This window comes from Scyliorhinus torazame, chromosome 1 (genome assembly GCF_047496885.1).
Source record: "Scyliorhinus torazame isolate Kashiwa2021f chromosome 1, sScyTor2.1, whole genome shotgun sequence".
Taxonomy (NCBI): domain Eukaryota; kingdom Metazoa; phylum Chordata; class Chondrichthyes; order Carcharhiniformes; family Scyliorhinidae; genus Scyliorhinus; species Scyliorhinus torazame.
Genome location: NC_092707.1, coordinates 17,522,749 through 17,534,414, shown reverse-complemented (window position 1 = coordinate 17,534,414; position 11,666 = coordinate 17,522,749). Strand labels below are relative to the sequence as shown.

The following is an 11,666-nucleotide window of genomic DNA, read 5'->3' as shown; positions in this document are numbered from 1 at the left end:
AGGGGAGTTGGAAATTGGGCTATGGGAGAAGGCCCTGAGGAGAGTCAACTCTTCCTCTCTGTGCCAGGCTTAGCCTGATCCAGTTCAAGGTGGTCCACAGGGCTCATATGACCGTGGCCCAGATGAGGAGGTTTTTTGAGTAAGTGGAGACGAGGTGCGGCTGGTGTGGGGGGGACCCGGCGAACCACGTACACATGTTCTGGGCATGTCCGAAGTTGAGGGGATTCCGGCAGGGACTTGCGGACGTCGTGTCAGAGGGCCTGGAAGTGAGGGTGACTCCGAGCCCAGAAATGGTAATATTTGGGGTATCGGAGGATCCGGGGGCCCAGGCGTGTTTTGGCCTTTGCCTCCCTGGTGGCCCGGAGACGGATTTTCCTGGGATGGAGGGACTCGGAGTCTCCAAAGTCAGGAGTGTGGGTTAGTGACATGGCAGTGTTTCGCAGGCTGGAAAGGATTAAGTTCGCCTTCAGAGGTTCAATTCAGGGGTTCGCTCGGAGGTGGCAGCCGTTCATCGACGACTTTAAGGAAAACAGAAAGGTGGGGGGGAAAGAAAATGAGGCGCATGGCAGTGTAAAATAAAAGACAGGGACCAGATGGGTTTCGTGAAGGGAAGGCAGCTAAACACCAATGTGCGGAGGCTCCTAAATGTAATCATGATGCCTGAAGTGGAGGGGGAAGTGGCGGCTATGGATGCGGAGAAGGCCTTCGATAGGGTGGAGTGGGGCAGCTGTGGGAAGTGTTGAGGAGGTTCGGGTTCGGGGAGGGGTTCGTAAGTTGGGTTAGGTTATTGTACGAAACCCCGGTGGCAAGTGTAGCCACAAATCGGAGGTGGTCGCAATACTTTCGGCTGTACCAGGGGACGAGGCAGGGGTGACTTAATATACGGGTAGTTAGGAGTTGGGGGAGGGGGTTAGTTGGTTATGTTATTGTAATATCGTTGCTTGTGTCGGGCCGCTGCTAGGCGGTTTAGAATATTAATTTGTTAAACTGAAAATTACAAATGCTTCCATAAAATGTTTTATGAAAAAAAAAGCTGATTTGTATTCATCATGCAGTTTCACATGGACAACGTTTCTGCACAAGACCCAGTGGCGTGATTAAAAATCTTGAAACACAAGGTTAATCAATCAATCTTGCATTGTCAATTGATTTTCTGACATTACAGCAGTTCAATGTCGCTGTTATCTTGATTGAAACGGTATTGGAAAGGCAATGCGAGGGCTTGATTCTGCTCATTGGAGCTGCTTCCTTTGGTGGGGGACTGCTGAACAATCACAAGCAAAAACAATGGCATTTATGTTTGGGGTTGAGGTTGAATGATCCATTAAATTGCTGACAAAATGGTGTACATCCAGTGTACAACGTGCATAGCAATGGTTGCATCAACCGTTTGGATACATTTTGGAGCATATTAATTTCTGGGGGCGGTTGGAAAAAAAAAAAAAAAAAAAAAAAAAACTTAGGCCCATTTGCTTCCTTGGATGCAAAACTACCCATGGTACTACTTTGAATAAGAATAAGCAGTCGTCAATACATATCCTTCAATCATCCTCACAAAATCCAATCATAATCAGATTGCAGGACGCAATGACATAATCTACATTATAGCAGTGGGGACATTTCAAAAGTATTTAATTGGCTGTAAAACAATGAGATGTCTGATGGCCATAAAACCATAAGACACAGGAGCAGAATTAGGCCACTCGGCCCTTCGAGTCTGCTCCGCCGTTCAATCATGGCTGATATTTTCTCATCCCCATTCTCCTGCCTTCTCCCCATAACCCCTGATCCCCTTATTAATCATGAACCTATCTATCTCCGTCTTAAAGACACTACATAAATGCAAGTATTTCCTTTTCATGGGTACCCATGGGACAGGTAGGGGAAAGTTCTGCTCCATATTGTTATGCATAAATCAATGCTGGATTCCCAAAGGACGGCATATGACACATCCTGTGGTTCACACATTAAGAAAGACCATTTTGTTGAGCAATTGGAGGGTGCCTGCCACCCACATAGGTGCACTTCAACAGGGGATCAGCATCTTGAGAAAAGTGAACAGGCGCAGAACAAAGGAGGAATTTCAGATAATCCATTACAAATGGCTGTCTGGAGCACTGTAGCAGAGAGGGCTTTGGAAATTCCCAAGTATTTGAACACTTTTCTGATTACATTTCATTCTGATATCTTCTAAGTTTATTAAAGATGCCAGTGTTCTTCAAAAGCATAAAGTACTGAATTGCTACAATATTTTTTTCATTTCTACAGTGAATAGATGACAAAAGTACTTTACTGGATGCAAAACCATGGGGAAATCTGGAGGCCCTGAAAGATACAGTCTAAATACAAGTTATTTCCGTCATTTCTTACTGTTACAGTTCAGTGCAGGTTAATTGAATCTTACTTTCTGGTAATTTCTATTAAAAGGGGAGATGATGACATAGTGGTATTGTCACTGGATTATAATCCAGAGGCCCAAATTAATGCTCTGGAGACACTGGCTCAAATCCCACTATGGCAGCAGGCGGAATTTGAATTCAATTAATAAAATCTGGCATTAAAATAGATAGACCAAATAATGATGAACATGAAACTATTGCAAAAACCCAAGTGTACTGCTAATGTCCTGAGGGGTTAAAATCTGCCCACCTTAGCTGGTCTGGTCTAGGTGTGATTCCAGGACCCACAACAATACCGTTAACTGCCCCCCAAGGTGGTCCAGCAAGTCACTCAGTTGTATCAAACCACCACAAAATTAGAAAGGAATGAAACCAGATGGACCACCCGATATTGAGAGGCACCAGAAACGACAATGAAACACCCAGCCCTGTTGACCCTGCAAAGTCCTCCACTCCAACATCTGGGTTTTTGTGCCCAAATTGGGAGAGCGTCCCACTGACTAGGCAAGTGACAGCCAAAGTCATACCACCGAATCATATCTCAAAGCGAGTGTCCCACTCCTTGATCATTCCACGCCTTGCCATGTTACACTGGCATGATAGTGGTGGCAGCACAGTGGCATAGAGTTGGGAGGAACTTGGCCTGGGAGTCCTCAACTTTATCACCAGACCACATTACGTCTCATGGCATCAGGTCAACGATGGACATAGAAACCTCCTGATTACCACTGACCACACCCCTCAATTGAAACTCCTCAGATTTTACAATTAATCTATGCCTATATGCAGCAGGATCTTTGGGCAATGTTCAGGCTTGGGCTGATAAGGGTCAAATAACATTCATGCCACACAAGTGCCAGACAATGGTCATTTCCAACAAGAGATAATTTACCCATCTTCCCATGACATTCAGTGGCATTTCTATTGCTGAACTCCCCACATCGTCATCCTGGGGGCTTTACCATTGACCAGAAATTTTACTGGTTCAATCATAAATACAGTGGCGACAAGAAGAGTAACTCACCTCCTGACTCCCCAAATCAGTCCACCATCCACATTGCACAAATCAGGAGCGTAATGGAATGCTCTCCCCCTTACCTGGATGAGAGTAGCTCCAAAAAGTACTTTGGGCAGCAGAGTAGCATTGTGGATAGCACAATTGCTTCACAGCTCCAGGGTCCCAGGTTCGATTCCGGCTTGGGTCACTGTCTGTGCGGAGTCTGCACATTCTCCCCGTGTGTGCGTGGGTTTCCTCCGGGTGCTCCGGTTTCCTCCCACAGTCCAAAGATGTGCAGGTTAGTTGGATTGGCCATGATAGATTGCCCTTAGTGTCCAAAATTGCCCTTAATGTTGGGCTAGGGTTACTGGGATACGAAATGAAAATCGCTTGTCACAAGTAGGCTTCAAATGAAGTTACTGTGAAAAGCCCCTAGTCGCCACATTCCGGCGCCTGTTCGGGGAGGCTGGTACGGGAATTGAACCGTGCTGCTGGCCTGCCTTGGTCTGCTTTCAGAGCCAGCGATTTAGCTCTGTGCTAAACCAGCCCCTTTACTTCACCTAATAGGGTGAAGGTGTTGACCTTGGGTAGGGTGCTCTTTCCAAGAGCCAGTGCAGACTCGATGGGCCGAATGGCCTCCTTCTGCACTGTAAAGTCTATGATAATCTATGACTGTATCCAGGACAAAGCAGCTGCCAGAGTGGCACATCCACCACCCTAAATATTCACTGCCTCCATCACTAACGACATAGTGCACACTTCACTATCTACAAGATGAGCAGCAAATCACCAAGGCTTGACAGCACCTTGAAATTCCGCAGCCTCTACCACCTAGAAGGTAGGGGGCAGCAGATGGCACAGCAGTATTATCACCTGCAAGTACTGCTCCAAGCCACACACCACCCTGACTTGGAATTATATCAGCGTTTCTGGACTGCCGTGGGGTAACTCCTTTTTAACAGCACCGTGGGTGTACCCAACACATGGACTGCACTGGCTCAAGGCAGCTCAACACCACATGCTTAACGACAATTAGGGATGGACACCAAGTTTCCTTCACAAGGATGATTCAGAAAATTGATCACAAATTGCTGTACTTGTTTCAAAAAGTACATTTAAGCTCAAGCGGAAAATCTTTGCGCTTGAATGGATGCTTCACAGAACTTTCAGTGTAGTATGGATCAGTGAACATCATTAAAACAGGTGGTGCCCGAATTAAATTGTGGTCTGGTCATGGGCTTATATGAAGCAGCTATGACATCCTCACATGGAATAAATATTTTGACTATTTCCAATGGGGACCTGCTTTGTTAAGAACGAACAGCTTTAGCGTCAGACCCATTGTTGAATTTACACTCAAGTTCACTAATCAATAAATAGATTGCTACACCGAGTGCCAGTAACACTGTATTCCAAAATAAGGAAATTGGTCTAAGTGAATATCTTTCAAATCACTTTGTCAAATACTTGAAGTTTTAACCGTTAAGGCTTCCTAGGAATACACACTCACAGATTACAATTAATTTTAGAACGAGGTCAAGTTGTACAGAATGAAGTCATTGAAACACCTCGATGGGGAGTCTGTGTAAATGTACAATAATTGACCAAAAAGAATAAAATCACAGGAGGTAGATTTCTTACTGAATGAAAGAGCTCCCTCATTTGGCAAAAAGGCTCTTGCCACTGAACACAGTAATCGGGAAGGGTCAGCAAGTGCATCCCACCAAATGGTTTAAGATACAGAGCTAATAAATTCGACATAAATACCAAAACTTGTTTAAGTATTACAAATACAGCAGGCTTCAAACAATATCATAGAACATAGAAAAATACAGCACAGAACAGGCCCTTCGGCCCACGATGTTGTGCCGAACCTTTGTCCTAGATTAATCATAGATTATCATAGAATTTACAGTGCAGAAGGAGGCAATTCGGCCCATTGAGTCTGCACTGGCTCTTGGAAAGAGCACCCTACCCAAGGTCAACACCTCCACCCAACACTAAGGGCAATTTTGGACACTAAGGGCAATTTATCATGGCCAATCCACCTAACCTGCACATCTTTGGACTGTGGGAGGAAACCGGAGCACCCGGAGGAAACCCACGCACACACGGGGAAAATGTGCAGACTCCGCACAGACAGTGACCCAAGCCGGAATCGAACCTGGGACCCTGGAGCTGTGAAGCAATTGTGCTATCCACAATGCTACCGTGCTGCCCTTAAGAACAAATAAATCTACACTATATCATTCTACCGTAATCCATGTACCTATCCAATAGCTGCTTGAAGGTCCCTAATGTTCAACTACTTCCACAGGCAGTGCATTCCATGCCCCCACTACTCTCTGGGGAAAGAACCTACTTCTGACATCCCCCCTATATCTTCCACCATTCACCTTAAATTTAAGTCCCCTTGTAATGGTTTGTTCCACCCGGGGAAAAAGTCTCTGACTGTCTACTCTATCTATTCCCCTGATCATCTTATAAACCTCTATCAAGTCGCCCCTCATCCTTCTCCGTTCTAATGAGGAAAGGCCTAGCACCCTCAACCTTTCCTCGTAAGACCTACTCTCCATTCCAGGCAACATCCTGGTAAATCTCCTTTGCACCTTTTCCAAAGCTTCCACATCCTTCCTAAAATGAGGTGACTAGAACTGTACACAGTACTCCAAATGTGGCCTTACCAAAGTTTTGTACAGCTGCATCATCACCTCACGACTCTTAAATTCAATCCCTCTGTTAATGAACGCTAGCACACCATAAGCCTTCTTCACAGCTCTATCCACTTGAGTGGCAACTTTCAAAGATGTATGAACATAGACCCCAAGATCTCTCTGCTCCTCCACATTGCCAAGAACCCTACCGTTAACCCTGTATTCCGCATTCATATTTGTCTTTCCAAAATGGACAACCTCACATTTTTCAGGGTTAAACTCCATCTGCCACTTCTCAGCCCAACTCAGCATCCTATCTGTGTCTCTTTGCAGCCGACAACAGCCCTCCTCACTTTCAGGCTGAATATTTGCCATCCACCACTCTCTGACTTCTATCGGTTAGCCAGTTCGTTATCCAACTGGCCAAATTTCCCACTATCCCATGCCTCCTTACTTTCTGCATAAGCCTACCATGGGGAACCTTATCAAATGCCTTACTAAAATCCATGTACACTACATCCACTGCTTTACCTTCATCCACATGCTTGGTCACCTCCTCAATAGAATTCAATAAGACTTGTAAGGCAAGACCTACCCTATACAAATCCGTGCTGACTATCCCTAATCAAGCAGTGTCTTTCCAGATGCTCAGAAATCCTATCCTTCAGTACCCTTTCCATGACTTTGCCTACCACCGAAGTAAGACTAACTGGCCTGTAATTCCCAGGGTTATCCCTAGTCCCTTTTTTGAACAGGGGCACGACATTCGCCACTCTCCAATCCCCTGGTACCACCCCTGTTGACAGTGAGGATGAAAAGATCATTGCCAACGGCTCTGCAATTTCATCTCTTGCTTCCCTTAGAATCCTTGGATATATCCCGTAAGCCTGGGGGATTTGTCTATCCTCAAGTTTTTCGAAATTCCCAACACATCTTCCTTCCTAACAAGTATTTCCTCGAGCTTACCAGTCTGTTTCACACTTCCCTCTCCAACAATATGGCCCCTCTCATTTGTAAATACAGAAGAAAAGTACTCGTTCAAGACCTTTCCTATCTCTGCAGACTCAATACACAATCTCCCGCTACTGTCCTTGATCGGACCTACTCTCCCTCTAGTCATTCTCATATTTCTCACATGTGTAAAAGGCCTTGGGGTTTTCCTTGATCCTACCCGCCAAAGATTGTTCATGCCCTCTCTTAGCTCTCCTAATCCCTTTCTTCAGTTCCCTCCTGGCTATCTTGTATCCCTCCAATGCCCTGGCAGAACCTTGTTTCCTCAGCCTTACATAAATCTCCTTTTTCCTCTTAACAAGACATTCAACCTCTCGTCAACCATTGTTCCCTCACTCGACCATCTCTTCCCTGCCTGACAGACATACATATCAAGGGCACGTAGTGCCTGTTCCTTGAACACGCTCCACATTTCACTTGTGTCCTTCCCTGACAGCCTATGTTCCCAACTTATGCACTTCAATTCTTGTCTGACATCGTATTTACCCTTCCCCCAATTGTAAACCTTGCCCTGTTGCACGTACCTATCCCTCTCCATTACTAAAGTGAAAGTCACAGAATTGTGGTCACTATCTCCAAAATGCTCCCCCACTAACAAATCTATCACTTGCCCTGGTTCATTCCCCAGTACTAAATCCAATATTGCCCCTCCTCTGGTCGGACAATCTACATGCTGTGTTAGAAAAGCTTCCTGGACACACTGCACAAACACCACCCCATCCAAATTATTTGATCTAAAGAGTTTCCACTCAATGTTTGGGAAGTTAAAGTCACCCATGACTACTACTCTGTGACTTCTGCACCTTTCCAAAATCTGTTTCCCAATCTGTTCCTCCACATCTCTGCTACTATTAGGGGGGCCTGTAGAAAATTCCTAACAAGGTGACTGCTCCTTTCCTATTGCTGACTTCAACCCATACTACCTCAGTAGGCAGATACTCCTCGAACTGCCTTTCTGCAGCTGTTATACTATCTCTAATTAACACCTCGACTTGCCCGATAAATCAAAGTGCGCGCATATACATGATCAAGTTCAGAGTTGGTTGAAGGGCTTAGCTGGCTGGCTGGACAGTAATCCTTACATGTGGGTTGCACTTATGAAGAAAGACACAAAATCATTTCCAGGTATCGTTTATTGAAAACACACCAAGTTGATAATTCTACAAACCTGGTTGAACAAGCTTTCTACCTGCTGCAGGATATTAGTGGAATTAAACATAATACATTCGGTCACTGTAGCATAGTTCTAAGAAAGCGTTAAGTCATTGTTAAGTGTAATTTATAATACAGTGTAATGCAATGCAATACCCACCAGTATAAACTACAGTTATGCTAAGAGTAATATATATATATTATATATATAAAAACACATTATCTTTCTCTACCATGAAAAGTTTAAGGCACATGATAGTACAAACACATTTGCCACTAATAACCAAAGTTTCCAGATATCTGAACAGTAATATCTACAACCAGAATGGTAGACTTTGCTTATTGTTTCTTCAAAGCAGTCATCTGCAGCACATTCTACACAAAAGAAAAGTAATTAAAGGTCTCAAACAGCTCTTGTAATGTACTTGGGGACTGTCTCTATTTTCCAATCCTTTGGTAACAAACAAGAATTAACAGCAAATGTTGTGTCCATACCATCCAACCACACTGTTTTGGCAACTGAATTCCAGTTCCTCCTTCAGGTACGCAAGTATTTGAAGAAAAACACTGTTTCAGAATCACCCATCCTTCCCAAGTCAAAGAAAAAAAAATATTAAGATGCAATTCTGCTTCAAAAAGGCATCGCAAAAGTCAAGCTAACCAATATTGTTGGACACAAAGGATACATGCCAATTATGAATGCAAAGTAAATTCAACTCTTCCAGTAATTTGGGAACATGTGAAGAAAAAGTCAAGTGTTTTTTTAAATGATGAGCGTCCCAGGCATCCAGGTTGAAAATTCAGTTTGTAACTCAGCTGCGAGAAGTAAAAATCAATTGGAACTTGATACAACAAAAACTTTTTTTTTTTTTTTTTTTTTTGAGTATAAAGACATACAATGGTTCAAAATACATAGACAAACTTGTCGTGCTGGAACAACGATTTTAATTCTTTGATTTGTTTTGGTTTGGAGGGGGGCGGGGAGGGGGGGGATGGCTACACCACTTTTTGCTTCTTCATTATGTAGTTTGGTCCAGCACCAATGTCACTTGTCTCACGCTGGTTTTGAATGTACAAAAGCTGAAGTGCGCCATAAACTGCAAAGCTTCCCAATAATGTTAACATTATCTCACCAATCCACAAATAGTAAAATCCAAAATGGAACAGGGTAAATTTACAAAAATGCCCCCCTCCCCCAAAAAACTTACATGTCACCTATGCATCAAAATTTGCTTCCACGTTTAAAGTAACAACATTCGGCCCCAGTCCATTGAAACATTTTCCTTAATAGAACGTGTAACGCCTCAGTTGTAACTATACATTTACACCAATCCACTGAAACCAACAGTCTCAGTTGAGCTTCGCTGATTAACTTCAAATCCTTCTTTGTCTCATCTCTCGAACCCCTTTCGATCGAGCCTTCTCTATTCACGTCCTTCATCCCAGCAGGTGTGTATTTATGTCATCTCTTCACTCAGACATAAAATCCATCATAAAATGAAAACAGATTTAAACTTTCAGAAACAAAACTATGGTTTAAATTGGAGAAATAAACCACCATTTTGAAACCAGTTTTAAAAGCAATGACTCATTTAAAAAAAGACCCTCTTGCCTTCCTTTCTCTCCACCACACAACATTCTCTTCTCACCTTTCATATCACTCACTGCAAAGATTTCAAAAGAAATCCAGCCTACCAGACAAAAGCAAATTTTTTGGCTAAGGGGCTGCTACATTTGGAGGGACTATATTGCGACTTTTCCACCCCTCACATCCCCACCCATGTCCCCGGAAAGATGTGGTTATATTATGGTTCGATGGAACTTCTTTTTCCTTCTCTTTAAATTTAGTCGATAGCTTCTGCGAAATGAAGTCCTCCAAATCTAATGGCAGTGGTGAATAATGTGATCCTCTGTATAATGTTCAATAACTGCTGCATTTCATGCCTAGAATAAACAAGTTTGGGGGAAAAAAAACAAGTTAAAGGTTGTGGAAATAAGTCGTATATTTTTTCAACCAAACAATGTTTGCTTTAGTTGCCACTGGTCACACTTTCCTGGGTTGACAAAGCCACCCCTATTGTGTGGCGTCATTTCCTTGTTTAAAAAAAATTATTTCCTGGAAAATAAATCTGCCCCCTTCCCTGTATTCTTGTGGGGGGTGGGTGGTTTTACAGTACAAAAGTGGCAATTATTCAGGCTGCAATTATAAAAGAACCTTTAGATTTACAAAATGTGAATTTGAAGCTTAACAAAACACAATTAAGCTGAATAATTGGGATGTTCGGAGATCTACTTAAATGAATCTTGCCTTGTATTTACTCATCACATTTCCTTCTCTTTAAATTGATGATGGCATGATGATGGTTGCACAGCTGTTTGAACGGGGATAGATCAGAATAGATAAAAAGCAAATTACTGCGGATGCTGGAATCTGAAACAAAACTGAAAATGCTGGACAAAGTTAGCAGGTCTGACAGCATCTGAGGAGAACAGAACATTTCGAATCTGGATGACTCTTTGTAAAATGGTGTTTTGACGAAGAGTCATTCAGACTCGAAGCGTTAGCTCCGCTCTCTCTCCACAAATGATGTCAGACCTGCTGAGATTGTCCAGCCTTTTCTGCTTTAGATCAGAATAGAGAAATTGCACTGTTAAAGACAGTGACGAACATTGGCTCAACCTCCAAAAGAGTATAAATGAACACAGCTGGAACAGTTGGGAGAGGGGAAAACAGACTATCATGCTGAGCCGTTTGGAGAATAAACTTGAAGGTGAAAGACAAGCTTCAGACTTATTCTTTCATCATATACTATAACGGGAATCAACAACTCTCAAGATAGAAAGTTTATCCTGCACTGTCAAACAGTCAGCCTCAGAATTATCAGTGAAGCTGCATGTGGTTCTCATTAACATCATACAATCTGTAAGTCTATGAGCAGGGTCTGTTGGAATAGTACTTAAATGGACTTTTGCATCCTCGCACCACAGCAGCATTCAAAGCACCAGTCACGTTACTGTACAATCCATGGGCTTCTTCCAGAGCTGAGAAAGCGAGCATGGCATTTTTAAGGCAAGAGTTGATGAAACTTTGAAACAGAGGGACACACAAGACAATGGGATTTACCTTTGTATTGTTCTGACAAAGGCCTGACACAAAGACATGGTGGGCCGAATGATTGCTACCTGCACTGCAAATTGATAATGCTCAATAGGACGTCTCACTGCTGTCTCTGAAGACAATTTAACAAATGAATAAAATGATCATATTCTTGTAAATGCCCATTTCCATTTAATGTAGCACAAGGTATTGTTCTTGTGGCACATGACCCACGCTATACAGCAGTGAAGAGACAACACATCATGAAGCCCTTTATGTGCAGAGCCATAAACAAAACTTGCCCACACATTTTCCAGTTGTTCTTTTTACTCATACCTATGTTCAAGAGAGATGAT

At 43.1% G+C, this 11,666-nt stretch overlaps 1 protein-coding gene across 14 annotated transcripts in view; it reads right to left on the bottom strand.

Moving 5' to 3' along the window:
• Nucleotides 1-8,176: 8,176 nt before the first annotated feature.
• Nucleotides 8,177-11,666, bottom strand: part of arvcfb (ARVCF delta catenin family member b) — a 546,449-nt gene continuing 542,959 nt past the window's right edge. For all 14 annotated transcript variants that reach the window (XM_072471369.1, XM_072471451.1, XM_072471186.1 and 11 more), the window contains one exon: nt 8,177-10,157. Coding sequence is in view for 2 of the 14 variants with exons in the window: in XM_072471895.1 (XP_072327996.1) it covers nt 10,152-10,157 (6 nt within the window). In the remaining 12 variants the exon portion in view is untranslated. The remainder of the gene's footprint in view (nt 10,158-11,666) is intronic.